Source organism: Formica exsecta, unplaced genomic scaffold (assembly GCF_003651465.1).
Source record: "Formica exsecta isolate Colony F162 unplaced genomic scaffold, ASM365146v1 scaffold120, whole genome shotgun sequence".
Classification (NCBI taxonomy): Eukaryota; Metazoa; Arthropoda; class Insecta; order Hymenoptera; family Formicidae; genus Formica; species Formica exsecta.
In genome coordinates this window covers 781,772-801,731 of record NW_021848537.1, presented here as the reverse complement: position 1 = coordinate 801,731, position 19,960 = coordinate 781,772, and the positions used below count along the sequence as shown (strand labels likewise).

Sequence of the window (19,960 nt, the reverse complement as noted above, 5' to 3'; positions counted from 1 at the left end):
TCTTTCCCTGCTTTTGAGACACACTTTTCGAAAGTCAATCCTTTACTGAAATTGTTAGTAGCTCTGCCGCTGCTTTTCATATTGCCTTCAGGTATCACTGATAACGACATACGTGAACAAGAATATAAATGTATTGATCGGACACACGTGGACTTAACATTTTTTTTTATTTTTTTTTGCAAATATAATTTTTTAAAGGTTTTCATATATGAGATGCTGGTCGATTTTTTCGATAATATTATATAACCGAGAGAGAAGAGAATGTGATAAAGAAAAAATTACTGCAATATTTTTTCTGCCCTTTTTAAATATTTTGTTGTACTTTGGTTTATTTATTTGGTTTATTTATATACAATATTTTTTATATGCATAATTCACTTCGTAAGCTTACACTATACATATGTAATATTTAACAATCTATACTGTACAACTATATATTTATTTAACATACTTAATAATACAGCGCAGGAGAATTTGTATGACTAATCATGCAAGAAGATGGAAGGATTTCGATTGTAATTAACAATGGATTAACAATAAAGTAATTTGTAAAATATCACTTTAAACCTGAGCTCATTGAATACGCAAAAGTGATTATTTACGAGTGCAAAGATATTCGGACGAGTAAAAATTAATTCGTAAATATATATCTACACATTTACGAATATTTTTTTAATAGTTTAGTAAAATATATATAAATATAAAAAAATATACATATGATATATTTATATATAAAATCTGCTTGGCAAACTCCGTATTCTATATAATAAGATACATATGTAACAGTAAACTACATTTAATATATTATTATTATTAATATATTATTATATCATTAATGCGATATTATTAATAAAACTGCTATATATAAAATAATAGTACGTTATATATCTTACTTACTCATAGACTTTCTTCAATACTTGTTAATATTATATCGATACTTTCATCATAGCAGTATAGATAGTTGCATCAGTAAATGCAGTTTACAAAAATATTGAGCTTATTTTTCTGCCTTAATAAATGTGATAACAAAAATTACGTATAATTACGACAAATAAAAAAAAATTAAGTATATTGTTTCATTAAGTATCTGAGTTTATCTTCGGAATATTTACTCGTGTATCGATTATAATTATATATTCGCGACACTACAAACTATATATTTTTCATTAGAGCCGCCATGCAACCTTTGCTGAAGCAAGATCACAAGTTGAGAGAGAGAGAGAGAAATCGATATAATATTTTTAAATGATATAAAACTGTCATTATTAACTATTATTTTCGATAAATATATTTTATTGGCTTCGATATAAAATAAATTTATTTAAATTGTTAAACTCACATCGATATTATATAGCAATTCTCATTTTTAGATCTTATCTTATACATGTTCTGAATGTTACGATAACGCGATAAAATGTTTACAGTGTGTAAATATTATTTAATTGTTAGGTATATATATATATATATAAACCCATGTTTTTAAAATAAATCTTGCTTTATCTCGTTGACCCAATTCATCCTAAATAAATTGATATACGTTTAATTTACCGTAAGAGATTTAAAGATATTTATAATTTCTAAAAGTAAAAGCTTAGAATGTAAAGAAATATAATATTACTGTGACTCATCATGTAGAAGAACGTTGACATTACGGCGAGAATAATCTAACAAAACAATCACTAAATATATGACATACAAAAATATGATTTTCTATAAACGCTCTAGATACGCATTATAATACTCAGGAGAAGTATTGTGTCCATACAAGAATGTTCCGAAGAAAGGCATAATACAATGTATTCTTTTAAGCTTGTAGAAAATATAAATGAAACTTGTCTGCATGCAAATATAATAATGTATGTCTTCTTTATATATATTCTTTCGGTTCTTTCTATATATTACAGATATATCACATATATTGAACGACATATGCTTTTAATTCGATTGAGTGTAAAAAGCGGAAAATCGAAAAAAAAAAATTCAATTAACAAATATTTATTTTCGAAAAATCCATTCATGCTTCGTCATGTTCCGCCATATTTGTTTACGTACGATTGCTTAGCCACCTTGAGGAGTTGGTCGTACATGCCTGGACCGGTTTCTCTTACCAACGAAGTGAACTGACTGTAGCTGTTTTGCAGTAATATATGAGGGTGATCGTATTCCTGTCAAAAAAGTGCCACCAAATTGTAATTTCACAGTTATATCCATCTTTCATATTTATTATTGCGTTATTAATATTCCAAATTAAATATTACGACTGACGTGGATGAATAGATGGGTATATTTATTTAATTAGCACTGTAGAATAAAGCAATATGATGAGAAATTTAAAATAGGAGCCTCGTGTCCTGAGATTTTGAGGAAAAAGAAATATTGAATGAATGCATTATTTTTTCAGGGGATAAGAGCTATACTTACAGCCATACGACCTTTATCCATCACCAGAACCTTATCACTGTCCATTATAGTGTTTAATCGATGCGCAACCGTGAGCATCGTGCAGGCCGCAAACTTTTTTCTGATGGTGCGTTGGATCAACGCGTCGGTTTGCGGATCGACATTCGCGGTCGCTTCATCCAGCATCAATATACGATTGTTTCTCAGAATGGCTCGCGCTAAGCATACCAATTGTCTCTGACCGACACTGTAATTGCTGCCTCTGTCAAACACGTGACTCTCCAAACCATTCCCGTTGTTAATGCCAACCGCGTCTTTCAACTCAACCTGGAATAGATATATTATTTATCAGGCAGTGTAATATATTCGTAATTATTCAATGTAAAGTGTTAGGAAACCTTGGAATCTTGGAGCTTGAATGGATTCTGGGAAGATTTCCGTAATCTTGAAAATTGGGAACTTTAAGATTCTGGGATTTTAAGATCTTGAAAGAAACAGAAACATTGAGATCTCAATATTTGTGAATGTTACAAGATTACGATCTTGATTAATCGCAGTTTTGTTTTCAAATTAAATATTGTCGGTCGACAAACCTCTTCGAGTGCTTCCCACAAGTCTCTGTCGGGGAATTCATCGAAGGGATCCAGATTACGTCTCAGAGTGCCTGAGAATAATACAGGATCTTGAGGGATGATGGATATTTTGCGTCGCAAATCCTCCAAGGCGATCACACCCGTGTTTATGCTATCAATCTCAATGATTCCCTCCACTTTCGCCAATCGAAACAGAGCTGCTATCAAGGATGATTTTCCGGCACCAGTTCTTCCCACGATACCAACCTACATAATAATTATTCTTAAGCATCTTAACTCTTTTAAATCAAACATTTTTCTTTTGCTCTGTTCTTGGTCACATATGGGTCACAATATCTAGTCGCAATTTTAGCTGTTTCAGTGTTTGAAAAAATCTACAAAAGTTTATATATATTCTTTGACATCTCCGTAGAAAATGACCATGTACAACAAAAGCTAAAAAATAAATTTTAAAGATTTTTTTATTGATTAAGGGCTTCGGGATATTCTATTGTTAAAAAATATCGATAACATCAAAATAATCCATATGTGACCCTTACAGATTAATTATTTTTAATTTCTTTATATTAATATATTTATTTTTTTCATATGTATATTATTTTTATATTTATTTGACATTTCATATTTATTTAAAATTTTTAAAACTATACTCGATATTGAAGATTAAAATTATAACTTTTCAAAAAGAAAAAATTGCTTTCTTTTTATTTTATTATTTTTTTTTTGTTTTGCAGAACTTCTTTTCAGAAAATAAACTTTTGAACATTTTATGTGTGAATTCTATAAGAATTAGAATTATAATTTTTCAAAAAAAAAAAATAAGAAAATAAAATAAATAAATAAATTTCTATTATCTATCTGTTTTGCGCAAGATTTCTAGATTGTTAAATCTATTGTTACCACGCCGACATTTTTCCATAAAATTCTCGTACCTTCTCCCCGGGATAGATCACCATGTTCAAGCTCTTAAGAACAGGCGGATCCTCGTCCGAGTAACGCATATAAACATTCTTGAATATGATGCTACCGTCTTTGGGCCAGCTTTTCGGTGCATTATCCGGCAATGCCAGATTCTCCTTGTCTTTCTTCTTCAAGTATGTTCCTCTATCTCTCAAATTTGGTTCTGCCGCAAGCTGAATATATTCGAGCACACGTTCCACTGCCATCATCTGATTTGTCACCTCGGCGCTTTGCCGCATTCCCCACTGAATTATCCCAGTCATTGCCATTATCTGAGTGATAGCCAATCCAACCTCGCCACCGGAAAATGCTGAAATATATATACAATACCTTCTTTAATTTGTTTAAAAATTAGGATTGGATACTCTATTATTTTTATGAAAAATATTTTAACTTAAATAGTAAATAGAGTTAAAAATAGAGGAACTTGTTAATTAGTTTAATAATCCATGAATGGATATACTTAATTTAAATATTGTTGAAAAATTATATTAAAAAACAGAAATTAAAAAATTTGATGTAATTACTGATCCATCTTTTTCTATTTGAATAGAAGTGCATACTTTGATAACACATTAACCATCAACTATTTTATTTTATGAGATAAAAATGTTGTTATAGATAAAATAAACAGAACAATTCTCGGATAAATTAAATAATTTTTTTAAAAAGTAATAACAGAATTATAAAATTTGAAAATAAAGATAGTTCTAAAACAAAATTAAATCAAAGTTTCATAAAAAGAGCAATTTGTAGATGCGAGTTTCGGAAATTGATTAAGAAAAATTGATGCTTACATTGATTGAATAGCAAAAAGCTAAAGGTGACGAGCGAAATGAAAAAGAAACAGAATACATCCAGAGTGAATCCGAATGCTGTGCTAGTGACAATATACATATAAACGGTAGACGTGTGTACATCCTGCAACTTGTCGAATTCCTGCTTCAGTATAGTTTGAGCGCAGTATGCTCTGATAGTTGTCAAACCGTTTAACGTGGCATTTAGATGAGTAAATACTGGCGAGCGAGCTGAAACGCAAAAGAATGTCCCATAGTCATAAAAAGCATCGAAAAGTAAATTTATAAATTAAAAATGAATAAATTCCATAATAAAGGAAAAGATTGAAATTTAAAAATGACCAAGCGAGAAAAATATTTTGGAAAGCATTTTATTCTGAAGACGCAACGAATTAAAAAGATTCTGTTTCTCATATATTTTTGAAAGATTTTTAATAGTTAGATATAAAGTAAATAATAAAAATTTTTTTATAAATTTTTGAGATAGAGAAAGAGCAGATTAAGTAAAGAAAAATAGACGTACCTATTCCTTCCAGCCGCTTGACATTTTTACTGGTCTTGAGATAAACTCTGCGGAGCCAGTAAAATATTATGCTGATGAACACGATGGGCACCAAGAAGATAGGATTGACTATGCAGGTTACTATCAGCGAGCCGAACATCATCATGTTCATCTGTCCGGCATCCAGGCACGCCTTGGGTAATAATTCGTCGATAGTGCCCATGTCCTTAGAGAACCGGTTTAATATCCTTCCGCTAGGATTGGTGTCGAAGAATCGCATTCCCGTGCGAATTAATGCGCTGAACATCATATCGTGCAAACGCTGACTGCAAGTCATGCATGTCTTGTAAAAAAATAACGATCTGGTGATACCAATAATGAAAATGCCCAGCACAATGCCTGTGTAGATGTAGATATAAGTCATCATATTCTCATCATCCGAGGGAATAGTATCTGAATGATTCGTCGTTACATTCTCGTAAGTATCATTCGTTTGATTCAAGCTATGTAATTTGGCTAGATATCTTTGATCTTCTACAGTATTGACTCTGGCAGAAACAGATTAAAAAAATTACTTAGATAGAAAAAATATCTTTGCTTAAGGTTAATAAAAATTTATATTAAATATGTGTATGCGCTTGGAAAGCTAATATGCATCAAGTAAAATATATATACTTCAAAAAATCGAAAAATGAAATGAAGATATATTGCTGAAATAATTTTTTTTTTTTCAACAATAGATACTTACAAGAAAGGCACAAAGAAGTCGCTGAGACTGACAATAAATTGCGTGAGGATAAACAGCAATAGAACAATGAAGGCCATGTACAAATTGGCACCAGTTTGGAAGAACTTGATAAATATAGAACCTTTAACTATACCACGTGACGTCCCCTCAAGACCGTTATTTAGTTGCTCTTCATCTTCGTCTTCCTCTTCGTCGTCTGTGCCACCGCTGCTGGCGTCCGGAGTACGACTCTGTCGAATAAATTTCGTTATCAGTAACATTTCCTTTTTTTTTGTTTAAATATTATTTGTTATTAAATAATATTGTTGTTATGAAAACATTAAGCCTCAAAAAATTGTAAAAAATTATATTTTTTTTCAAACCGTCTTAACTTCAAGTTTACAAAGAAATGAAAATCACATATTTTACAAAATTTTCTTTATCCCTCTTCGTAATGTTATGTATATTTATATATTTTTACTTACTCTATTACTTGCGGAGGAAAACTTTCGTCTCATGTTCATGCTTCTTTCTAAAGACGAGTCATCGATTTCGTTCTCGTCTGCCAAGAGTACTCCGTACTCGGGTCGATACGCCAATAAATCTTGGTAATGCGAAAAGTACTTTATTCTTCCTTGTTCGAGCAGTATAATGGCGTCCACTCCCTTTATGTATTGCAGCTGATGCGTCGCCAAGATCCTCGTCTTATCGGCTAAGTATCTCTGAATACATTCGTGAAACAAATGTTTGCTGACGTGTGCGTCGACCTAGAATTTTACCAGGTAAAAAAAATTTCTTATCAAAATTCAAAATTTAATTAATTTTGTTTGTGAAATTTATATCCCTTTAATTGATTGATAAATCATTTTCAAAAAGAAAAAGTCGAAATTAATTAAAGAGAAGTTAATTTAAAAAAAAACTATATATTGTTAGGTATTATTGTTGGCTCATTATATTTGATTTTAAGATTTACATCATTAAAAAAAAAAAAAATCGTAAAGAGCCCACACTTGGAGATTATCAATTTTATATTCTGCATATAATCATTATACATGAAAAGATAAAAAATTACTGACACTTTTGAAAGTTGCTTACCGCGCTTAAAGGATCATCCAACAGGTAGATGTCCGACTGTCTGTACAGGGCCCTGGCCAGATTGATCCTGGCCTTTTGTCCCCCAGACAATGAACTGCCACGTTCGCCTACCATAGTCTGGTCGCCCTGCGGGAACTGTTTAAAGTCGCGCAGCAGGGCGCAAGCCTTAATCACCTTCTGGTATCGGTGACGCTCATAAGGCTGTCCGAAGAGTATGTTCTGTCGAACAGTGGCACCAAACACCCAGGCTTCTTGGCCGGCATAGCTGATACTGCCGTTGACCTTGATCTGACCACCCGTCAGGGTGATTTCACCCAGAATCGCAGACAGAAGGGAGCTCTTGCCGCTGCCCACCATGCCGATCACGGCGTACAGCTTTCCCTTCTTCATTTCCAGATTCAAATCCTCCAAGATATTTTGTGACTGCCTAGCCTCCCACTTAGCAGTTACGTTGATCATTTTGATGGCACAATTGTTATCGTTGTACGTAGATAACCGCTTCTTTTCTGTAAATAATGAAATTTAGTTCACAATCCGACAAGTACATCAACGAAACACCTGATTTCGCGAACTCACCCTCAATAAGATCGGCGGTGTTCTTTAGCAAATCGCTAGCGACGATCATCAATCCATTCTGCTTTCTGTAATCATTACTTTGGTCTAAGTTTTCATAACTGTCCGCGACATCATCATCAATGAAGGGCAATTCCTGCCTCTCCTCCTGCTTGTAGGCGGTTTGCTTATCTGAACAGAGGCTAGGATAGTCGGAGGACGCTTTAGAGATGCTGCTGTTCTGAAACTCATCGAACAGGAGGAAATTCTGAAGCCTGCGTATAGCCACCATACACTCAGCCAGCTCGGCGAAGCCGCGCACAAACATGCCAGTCATGGTCTGCGCAAGAATGTTGAAGTAGGACGAAACGACGAAGACCTTGTCGGCGGTGATCTCGTTGCCGAACATCAGCATGGTGACGAGGGTGCAGTAGAGCGCCATCCGAGTCGTGAAGAGATTGAATGTCATGTAGATGCCACGGATGTACGAGCTTTTGGTCACCACTCGTAGCTCGAGCTTGCGAGCCAGCTCGACCATCGCGCAGAACGGCTTTTCCCACGCGTACATTTTGATCACCTGCACTCCGGAAATGATCTCGTCCATCAACCGAACTCGCTCGTCAGTTTTGATTGCTGTCTGAAGACGAAACTTGGACGACAGCTTGCCGGTGTAAGCTAAAATAGCGAGAATGGATGAAGAACTTGTGAAGAAACTTTACGAAGGATTTATCCAAAGAGAAATTATTATTGTTTACGTAATTTAATCAATTACGATCGGACGGGAGACTCACATTGGATCGGCACAACCAAGAAGATAGTGGCAATACCGATGAGACCGGCATAGCCGACCTCCTGGTACAAGATGTAGGCCACTATTAGGGCGGACAGAGGTGCCGACCACATGTGATGGATAAAAATGGAGACGAGATCAAATCTATTGACATCGTTGGCCACCAGATTGACCACTTTTCCCGGTGCTGTCTCGCCCAGCGCAGTCTTGCTCAGACGCAGAGCCTGCCAGATAAATGTAAAATATTCTTACGCAATTCAAGAGTTAATACACTGATAGGTTATGTTGTGGAATGACATGCGATTGACAAGAATTATTTTAATCTACTTTATATATCGCATAAGTGAATGTCAAAGTTCTGGTCTGTGACATTATTGATAGAGAACTTTTAAATTGCTTCTTCCTTCATATTCCGTTATAACTTTTCTATTTTCTCTTCTTCTCGGTGTATTTTTCTCATTTTCCTTCCTTTTTTTTATAGAACCGAAAAACCGGACGAAGATGACGTAAAGGAAGTTCCTTTCAAGACCTGTTTTAGATACGATTTCTTATCTAATCTTTCTTTTCCGAAACATACTTCTTTTCAGATAGATCTTCTAAATAAATTGCTTCAAAAAACAGATAACCCGCCTTTCTTCCTGGAAGCAGTACCCGAGTGGTCCCCCGGGGTCCTTCTCTTGCACCAGGGAAAAGAGTTTTTAGGAATCCGGCACAACCGGGGAGTCTCGCATCAGGCCCCCCGGTGTCTATGCAAAATCTCCCTCTCAAAAAAAAAAGAAAAAAAAGATAACCAACCTTTCTGTACACCACGGAACAGACGGCTACGCGGATCTTGGCGCCAACGTGAAAAGCTCCGAAAATGGTTTGATTGCCGCTTATCACGTTCATGCCAGTCGCTATGCATATTCCAGCCGCGTACCATAGAGCGTTCTCATACGATTCGATCGAGTCCTTCCGGAAGTAGCGCAAGAGACCACCCAGCAGCAACGGCGTGCCCAATCTGCGAATTTCGTACGTTAATCTTTTAGAACCTCTGCTAGATGATTTTATCAGGATATAATAAATATAATATTTTTTGTTTTATTTTTTTATATTATACATAATATCAGAGCGGTCAGTATTGGACACTGTTTCGTCCCAGATTATACGGTACAATGAATTATAATAATTTTTAATGTGTATGATTATTTTATTATACTCTATTTCGATATGTTATCAGTTATCATTATGCGGAAACACGTGCGTGTTTAAAATATCTTATGTCCTAAATCTTTTTCACGCGTTTCTAACTTTATCACTCCATCTAAATCTTACCCAAATCTTTCTTAATTTTCTACGTAAGGAGTTAATCTCTTAAAGTAATCGAGCTATTATCGCTCTAACTTTATCTCTAAAAAGATAATTTTAACTATCAATAAATTGTTAACGACCAAACGCATCATTTTTCACTAAAATCGATGATACCTTATCACAAACTCGTTGAGTATCTGAATCATTCCGAGCAAGAAGTACTCCCACGAGAATGTACGGAAAATGGTCTTCAGCAAACTCGGATTGCGTTTCCATTTCTTCGCGTTTTCCAGTTCGATTTTCCATCGTCTGAAAACACATCGATACCCTACGCATTATTATTATTACTGCGCCTTAATAAAGGAAAGAAAGAGAGGAGGAGTAAAAAAGAAATATCTTCTCCTCTCTCCTGTCATATGATGATCCCGATAGGAACAGACGGCTACGCGGATCTTGGCGCCAACGTGAAAAGCTCCGAAAATGGTTTGATTGCCGCTTATCACGTTCATGCCAGTCGCTATGCATATTCCAGCCGCGTACCATAGAGCGTTCTCATACGATTCGATCGAGTCCTTCCGGAAGTAGCGCAAGAGACCACCCAGCAGCAACGGCGTGCCCAATCTGCGAATTTCGTACGTTAATCTTTTAGAACCTCTGCTAGATGATTTTATCAGGATATAATAAATATAATATTTTTTGTTTTATTTTTTTATATTATACATAATATCAGAGCGGTCAGTATTGGACACTGTTTCGTCCCAGATTATACGGTACAATGAATTATAATAATTTTTAATGTGTATGATTATTTTATTATACTCTATTTCGATATGTTATCAGTTATCATTATGCGGAAACACGTGCGTGTTTAAAATATCTTATGTCCTAAATCTTTTTCACGCGTTTCTAACTTTATCACTCCATCTAAATCTTACCCAAATCTTTCTTAATTTTCTACGTAAGGAGTTAATCTCTTAAAGTAATCGAGCTATTATCGCTCTAACTTTATCTCTAAAAAGATAATTTTAACTATCAATAAATTGTTAACGACCAAACGCATCATTTTTCACTAAAATCGATGATACCTTATCACAAACTCGTTGAGTATCTGAATCATTCCGAGCAAGAAGTACTCCCACGAGAATGTACGGAAAATGGTCTTCAGCAAACTCGGATTGCGTTTCCATTTCTTCGCGTTTTCCAGTTCGATTTTCCATCGTCTGAAAACACATCGATACCCTACGCATTATTATTATTACTGCGCCTTAATAAAGAAAAGAAAGGAGGAGTAAAAAAGAAATATCTTCTCCTCTCTCCTGTCATATGATGATCCCGATACTTACTTTTCTAACCGATCTCCGAGCAGACCCGATCGGTCGACTTTCAAAGGGTCAAACAAGTCCTCTGATTCTAGAACTTTCTTGTATCCTGTCTTGAATAAACTGATAGTCCACCTGATGATTCGATGAGAGAAACGATGTAATTCAATTTGATTTTATCAAAAATTGTGTATTAAAGTACAAACGATGTAATCGTGAGAATAAATGACAAAATCAAGAATTAAAATTGAAAGATTAAAAACTTATTGTTGCAAGGAATTTATAACTTGAAGACGAGCATGATAATCTAACTTTGTCATCTTGTCCCGACAATTGCGATGTCATTCTTAAATACAAAATAAATTTGCGTGAGAAGATAAGGTGTAATTTGACATGGTAAAAGACAATCTTACGTGCCACGTGTGCGTTATATATAGCACATTGTGCATTATTACGAAATATCATTCTAAATAATTGAGCTTAATATTAACGCAATTAATGATATTTACCTTAATGAAAATATTTTTCCTTGATATTAATGCATGATTATTATCACAAATTGCGAAATGTCATCCTAAATGATTGATCTTAATATTATCGCGATTAATGATATTTATCTTAATGAAATATTTTACCTTAATATTAATGCATGAATATTATCACAAATATTTAAATGTGCAAATGTACAGATATCCAAACACATCAAATATATTTTAATCTCTAAATATTTAAATATCTTTGAACACTTGGATAGCTCTAGATTCCACGGTATCTCATGAAAAGTCTAATAAAATTTCGATTCATTCGAGAAATTGCATGACTTACCACCATAGCAATACCGACAGAATGTTCGCCTTTTCCCTTGGATTCGGCTTCGACTTGGTTTTCGTTGAATCCATCAGTCCTTAGGCGCAGCATTAACTCACCGCAAATTACTTGAACCAACACGATGAAATCGATTACCTTATTGAGTTAGCTACACCACAATTATTAACACACTGTCACTCGTATTCGACGTTTGAATCGACTTTCTTTTTTTAATAAAGAACACTTCCTTCCTTTTTCAACAATTTACAGTATCAATATACTTTCATCAATTAGCATCAAAAATCGATAATGAACTGAAGTTGTGAAAATTTACAGCTTTTGATATCAAGATTATCAGCCGCGATTTCAATCACTTGACAAATTAACACTTCGCGTATCTTGTTGTATCAACTTCTTTTGCAGATATCATCAGTTCCCACAATCAATCGTGCCAATATCTATTTATTTTGCGAATCTTCGATGAGGCTCTTGAAAAAGTAAGATATCAGCCACTAGATCGCCTGTATGTCACCACTTGATATTTATCTTCAAGTGCATTTTTGCGATTCTCGGGATGTCTTAATGATTCTCTCTAGCAATTTTTAAATAATAATAATTATATTTATTGCATATATATACATATAATAATTATATACTTGACATTATTATTACTCTTATGTGTAACAATTACTTAAAAAATACATAGACGATAATACTTAGATAATAATTCATTTTTGCTAATAATTTTCAACTGATAAAAAACTTTGGAAATATATTTCAACTTACTAATATTTTTTCTGTTCTTTCTTGCTTTTTTTAATTCTGTCGATTGCTATTGTAGTAGAAAAAATGGGCGCACCAACTATTGTAGTGAGAAGAACGATCGGCTTGTCGTTCAAATATAAACTCTTCGAGTATGTCTATCTGTTTAAAAAAGAAACTTATATCATTTGCTTGCACTCTCTCCGCTTTATCTAGCTACACGCGATTTGTTTGCCTGCTGTGTCACTTCTCAAATAGCATGGAAGGTCATGCGATGGTAGCTACAACTCGTATTTATCGTATAAGTAATAAAGTACAATTAAGATGCACGTTCGTCATGAGTTTGCGATCGACGGCTTAGAGAATCTTATTTTTATGCTAGACATATATTTACAGATCTGAAAAAATAAAAATTAAAATTAAATTTAAACAACTGAAAAATCTTATAAGATTTAAAATTATAAATTAGAAAATATCGTACACAAAATTATAAATTGAGAGATCACAAACTAGAATAGTTATAGATTGTAAAATTTGAATTAAAAGATTATAAAAAAGTTAGTTAATAAATGTAATAATTTATGTGTTATTGAAATTGGTATTTATTAATAATTATTTAATTATCTATTCAATCAAACATCTTGCGATTGAAAATTATATAAAATTATATAAAAGTATCATACATATTATTAAGTGTTAAAACTCTTCGGGATTTATCGTGTATAGTTGACTTTTCCTCATGCAAGATTAAAAATATATTTTTAATTAATATTGTGCTAGATATTAATACTTAATGGGGAAAATCCGTAGACTTTGACGAATGTGTACAAAGTTTATCGGTCATTGACTAGATATAAGCTACAATGATGCGAGAAAAAAAACGCATTGATAAAATCCTTATAATAGATAATCTATCTCACGTTCGCGTATTATTATCTTCGATAATTAATACATTCTCAATTGCTTCTCGTAATTAAAATAATCTCTCAGAATTAACTTCTTTATTATTCGAAAATCCATTATTTCAAGGATCCCGTTTCGAGTTTATATTTTCAGTTCAGATAAAGCTCCTTAAAATGTTTTCTACATAAAATACGAAAAAAGGCAGCTAAGAATTTTAATATTTGAAAGATTAAATCATTTATCAAGAAATAATACAAATTTTTATGGTTTGCATTCGTAGAGCTCTTCTTTTCACATTCTTTTCCACATAATAGTTACGCCTATGATGTAGAGAAACGTTCAAGGTTCTATATGAAAGGAAACCAAGTTTGTTTTTTACCTGTCATTTCGGGTTCTGTTAATCGGATGCGAGAAAGAAAGAGAGAGAGAGAGAGGTGTCTTAAACTCAGGATCGGATTTATCTTGTTTAGGAGTTCTTTGTATATCTGTACCTAAGCGTTCTTATGTGTCTACAGCTAAATCTGATCCTGCTTAAGATATGCCATGTAAATTTGCAGATCAAACTTTGCCGAAAGCAAAGAAAAAGTAACGATTGTTTCGTCAAAATCAACAAAATTATACATTCGTGATAACGAAAAGAATACAAAATATATATATGTGTGTATAAAAAATATATAAAGATTTTATGAAGAATTTATGAGGTAAGATTTACTCTCTAACATCTTTCCATTGTTTTCTAAATTTATTTTATGAGTTCTCTCTAGAAAATAATTAGATAACCTTCATAATTAATGAGATAGATGTTTGTTACCGGCAATATCGCGAATCTAAACATCACATGTTATCCCGAGATATTTTCCAGAGAATATGAGCCATATGCGCGATAGCGAAAGTGATAAGACCTTTCTGGCTTTATTATATTCGTATGGTAAAGTAATATCATCCGCAATATTTGAATCTAGAAAAGTGTTTATAAATATCAAAATATTTGATTTTCTATCTTGATTCATATCGCATTTATTTTACTTACTCTCTTACTCATATCATTTTATTTACTCTCTTACCCTTCGTATTCATCATATAATTAATTAATATCATTTTTAATATAATTAACATAATTAATATATTTAATATAATAAATATATTACTCATTTTATATCTTAATATAATATTAATTAATATAAAATTAACAGCTCTCTGCACTTGTATATTATATTAATTTTTATTTGTTAAATTTAAATAAATATTTTGCTGTTTTGCAATTTTCACGGCGATCAATTTTTTCATTCGATGTGCAATGACTAAACTATTACGATTCAGTGCTTGGCCAATGTATTTAGAAAACGGTATGTATTGAAAAATACGATTTTTGTAAAGACAATGAAATCGAGAAACAAGTGCAAGAGGGGGGAGGGGATTGCTTTGTTAACAGAGATTATTTTAAATTATCTAACTTATAGCATTTCTTACAATATTTACTCATCAAATCATGATGATAATACAAAAGTAAACATTTTCTTTCAATATAAGGATCTACTGCAATGTAAGATTGCATAATAAACGGCAAGAAATGAAGTAACATTTATTTTGTATATACGAGATATTTAAAAAGGAATATATTATAGTAAATATTGACAAAAAAACGCGCGAGAGAACCCAGTTTGCTGTTCATTTAACGCAAAAATGTTACGACACATCGCACGCAAGTTACGTGGCATGCAAATTTAATTAACACGTATATCAAAGTTCCAAAGATTTCCTCATAGAAGATATTTAATAGTATTCCAGACTTCTCTCTCTGATAAGCAGCATCATCTGTCGATCATGAATAATGCAGAACAGTGATTAAATTATCTTTTCTAGCCATATATCTTAGCGTTAAGCGGCGAACTAATCTTTATGGATAAATTCTAGATATCAAAAGAAATTCGCCGCTTTTATCATGTAAATTGCAATATTATTATACGATTATATAATAATTATAATAATTTATGTATATATGTGTGTGTAGCTTTGATTATTTCTTACACAAGTTTCTCGTTTTAATAAATATTAGGAATAAAAAAATGAATAAAATATCTCAAAAAATTTATTAGAGCGTAATTTATGATAGAAATAAAATCGAAACGATATTATATAATGTGTAATATTTGTATACATTTGTGATAATAATTTAATAATTGTGATAATAATTGTATAATAATTTAATATATTACTTTTTATAATATTAGTTATATGTGTCGTAAATAATGATAATTTTACGTGAAAATACAAAAATCGTATACAATGTGTAAATTGTAATTTCTATTTTCTTGAATATGATTATTTTTTTCTTAATCATCTCATGTATCATCTACGCACTTGTGACACATCGGGATTAATTTAGAAACAAAAGCATTAATGCACTTTGACTTTGCTCGAGCAAATGAGATCCATAAGAGAATGAATAACAACGTGACAGCGACGTATGTATACGAGTTGGCGATCAATGGTCGAAAAAAGAATAATAGCCAGCCGCGCAAAGCGTGGAGTAGCAACAAAGTTATATAATACGGCAGTTTTTCTTTAATACAATCACGTAATGCACACAAGATCGTACAGGCAGAGCCGTCGTAATCGGTAACCGCAATTGGGTACATCTGAGCCCATAAATTTATTTATAACTGAGAGATAAGAATGATAAAAATGACAATAATTATTATAATATAATTAATATAATTATTATTTGAATAATATATTAAATATGATATATTAAATGATATATTAAATATTAAATATTATTTGAATGATATAATACATATATGTGTGTATTATAGAGCACATATTCTCCCAAAGTTTCCCACCCAAGCGAAAAATATTTCGGCACTCAAATAAATCTCCTAGTCTGTCCAATCTGTTGGGATATCATAACAAATATAAATAAATACAGTTGATATCAAATAACGATAAAAGAGTAATATTATTGAACTTCTTGTCGAGACCACATAACTTTGATATCAAGAGAATCTTCAAATATATACGTAAAGATATTTAAAGATATCGTAAACTGAAAATTTATTTTTTTGTGGTTTTTCAACAATAATCAAATTAGTTTCACACTTTGAAATAAATAATAGAATAGATATTATAATTATTAAAATTTATTATATATTAAATATATTATTAATGCTAAAATTAAATTAAGATATTAATAATAAATAAAATATTGCTAACGATTAATTTTGTCACAAAATTGTCAACGATTTAAATAATTTCATAATTTTCATTTTGTACACACGAATTATCAAAATCTCTCTGTCTCTTATTATTCAAAAAAAAAATTATGATACTAGAAAGAGATATGATGATCTTAATTGATATATTATTATTAAAACCAGATGTTTCTTTTGTATCAGATCCAAATATATCAGATAGATATATGATAACTTCATTTACGCGCTATAAAATCTATTAAGAAACAGTTAAATGTTTGACGTATTATAACAACTGCAATGTGAGTTTGTCGTAAGACACCAGGTCAATTGTTCAGCGACGCATGATATATAATCTTTATTGAAACACAACTTGATCACATGACTCACATTTGGCGCAACTGAACGAGCGACTCCATAAATCAACTGAAAATGCACATCGCGACTTTTTTAATCCCGAAAAAAATATTTCTCGACTTTTACATCATGGAATTTTTCAGAAACTTACCCTTCCCGCTGATCCGATCATTTAATTAAAAAATGCTGTTTAAGCGCAGATATTTTGTCTAGATAAAATAATTGTTCAACTAACAAAAAGATTTTTTTAAAAAAATTATTAAATTTATTTAAGAAATTAATTATGATTATTAATTATTAATTATTATTAATTTATGTAAGAAATTAATTAGTTGAAAATGTAACATGACAAGAAATAGAAGGATTGCGAAGGATTTTTGTTAAGGAAAAGGAATAAGAAATATATACATACAAGTATAAAATTTTTAGAATTCCAAGATTTGTTATAAATCAGGAATTTTTTTTATAACAACTCGAAATATTTTCTAAATTCATTTGCAGATTCAAGAATAAAACTTTCCTCGTCTAAGGATCTCAAGAAAATTCAACTGTCAAGAATTGCTGTAAAGCATGGGAAGCATGTTGAATAACAAACAAGAATGTAGTTCGAACACGTACAGCGATACACGTGACACATGATAAACAGATTTGTATCCGATCAAAAGTCAATATTTGAAAGTGGCCAAGAACAAGAGCTGAGATAGAATCCCACATTAAAACTGTACGTGTTTTTCAAAGTCAAATTAAAAACTCATGTGCACTAGTACTATTTGTATATCTGCGAATAATTTTCTTTTATATTCAAATATATAAAAAGAAATTTAAAGATAAAAGAGTGGAAAAAGAAAAAATTAAGACTACTTGATTCTTTGAATTGAGCAAAAAAAGCAAAAGGAGTCTTTCGCAAAGAAAACAAACATTTGTCACGGTCGCTTCTTCGCGTCACGTGTGCGTGAGGTGACGGAAATTTACATGCAAATAAATCTTTATTTATGAGCACATGCGTGAAATAATCTGCGTAGCAGATATTTTTCGCATTGTTATCATAGTCTCTTGTCAACTATTGCTCCTCCCAGATTCTCTTTGTCTTCTCAAATAGCTCCTCCGAGGGAAACAAGCGTAATGTAAATAGAATGCGTTCTTAAAAAAATTCTTTATTTTAAATTGTGAAACAAAAGTAATCTATTTTTCTTTAAAAAAAAAAAAGTTATATATGTATATAATTATTTTTACAAACACATATATATTTTTCCGATCAAACTTGTTTATTTATTATAAACGCTTCGTTGACTGATGAATCATATCACAAATAACAAAATCTTTGGCACGAATTTATCACATATAGAAGCTGAGAATCATTTAAATTAAATTGTCAAAGCAAGAATCTCTCTAAAGCAAAATATGCCCCAAAAGATACCCAAAAATAATCCCTTCATTCTGACGTTAAACGTTGCGCCGGATATTTTGAGACACTAGGTGGACGATGACATATCGTAAGCATTCTTTGCGAAGTGACTTGAGTCATGACGTAATTCTTCCGTGACGTGTAATACACGAGAGCGAAACGCGTCCAGCAGAAACCAGTTACGCTTAAATAGCGATCGCGAGTGCAATTAATACAACGGGTGTTTCAGGCGCATGTAGTTGTTATATTCTAGTAATAACAATAATATTATTATAATAGCAATAATAATAGTAATGTAATTATTTTATAACTACTTTCTTTCTTGATTCGAACAAAGAAAATTTCTTAATTAAATGTTATTGTTACACAAATATATTATTTATGATTTTTTAAGCATAGCATATAATTCCACAAATATAGATACATAGGATATATCAAGGATCGCGCGGTTTCTCTCACGCATAGTTTCTGGAGATGTTTGGAGTCGATTTCTCTCCGGAATAACGAAAAATAAGGAAAGGTCAACACGTTCTAGAGAATTGCCGATAACAATCTATATTTATCCTTCCTATTTATTTTCGCATCATAATTATAATCTCATCAAGTTTACCGAAATAAAATGCCAACAAAAATGATTTATTTATTAAAGAAGAAATTATCATATATCTCGATACGCGTAGCAAATTATCGACCCAGGACATACAATGAATAAATACATCTGTACTTCTTATCAACGACTCGCCTTTAAAATATAAGATAAGAATATGCATGGAGAAATACATTTATATTTGAAACGGAAAACATCATAAAGGTCATAATATTTCAATATAGTGTGTTACAGTACTCCAAGAACTGTATCATTGCTATTTTTGAATTAAATTTATAATTAGATATATACCGTTAAACCATGTTATAAGCTACCATTTAAATATCTCCTACTCTCTCTTTCTCACACTGTCTACGAGAAATGACATAACTATTTTTGGCAAGCTCCGCGAGAATTGGGAACCGATAAAGAATGATTCGCCGCGTCACTTTCAAGCATAACAGCAGATGTTGTACGACCGGTTAAACTTTCTTCTGATCGAGATTAAACCTCGACCCTCACCTAATCGAAGATTTTGGCCGTCGTTGTATTCATCGTATTCTCGGAGACGGTTCGTCGCACACGTGGCCGAATTCTTCCACTGCTTTTCCTATACAGATTCACCGTTTACACGACTCACACACGTATGAATACGAATGTACACAACGACGGAGGAAAAACAACTGGCCGCGACGACGTCTGCGCGAGCACTGAGCCTGCATTGAGCGTCACGCCGCTCTCGCTACATATAACACGCAATCCTTCGTCGACCGCTCAGTTAAGAGCTAAAGGGATGTCGAATAATCACAGATGAGGAATTTAAAGGGGGGAGAACCCCAGAGGGATTCCCGGTTTAGCCTCAGGTCGTAAGTTCTCATATTTTTCGGATGAAAGTAATTGCGATTCGAATAAAAAATTAAAAAG

General features: G+C 32.3%; 1 protein-coding gene across 2 annotated transcripts; it reads right to left on the bottom strand.

Annotated features, from left to right (window-relative positions):
• Positions 1 to 1,022: 1,022 nt before the first annotated feature.
• LOC115243451 (multidrug resistance-associated protein 4-like) lies at positions 1,023 to 19,697 on the bottom strand. Of its 2 annotated transcripts, XM_029820493.1 has the most exons (17): positions 19,559 to 19,697; positions 12,619 to 12,756; positions 11,851 to 12,424; positions 11,050 to 11,160; positions 10,792 to 10,926; positions 9,212 to 9,416; positions 8,418 to 8,640; positions 7,651 to 8,301; positions 7,075 to 7,580; positions 6,465 to 6,746; positions 6,001 to 6,230; positions 5,274 to 5,800; positions 4,751 to 4,981; positions 3,926 to 4,263; positions 2,994 to 3,239; positions 2,422 to 2,727; positions 1,023 to 2,165 (listed from the first exon to the last, which is right to left on the bottom strand). In XM_029820493.1, the coding sequence occupies exons 3-17, from the start codon at positions 11,922 to 11,924 to the stop codon at positions 2,025 to 2,027; spliced, it is 4,206 nt and encodes a 1,401-aa protein (XP_029676353.1). In that variant the 5' UTR covers positions 11,925 to 12,424; positions 12,619 to 12,756; positions 19,559 to 19,697; the 3' UTR covers positions 1,023 to 2,024. The 2 variants fall into 2 exon arrangements, with proteins under 2 accessions (XP_029676353.1, XP_029676342.1); XM_029820482.1 differs by lacking the exons at positions 10,792 to 10,926; positions 11,050 to 11,160; positions 11,851 to 12,424; positions 12,619 to 12,756; positions 19,559 to 19,697 and adding an exon at positions 9,881 to 10,039.
• Positions 19,698 to 19,960: the final 263 nt, after the last annotated feature.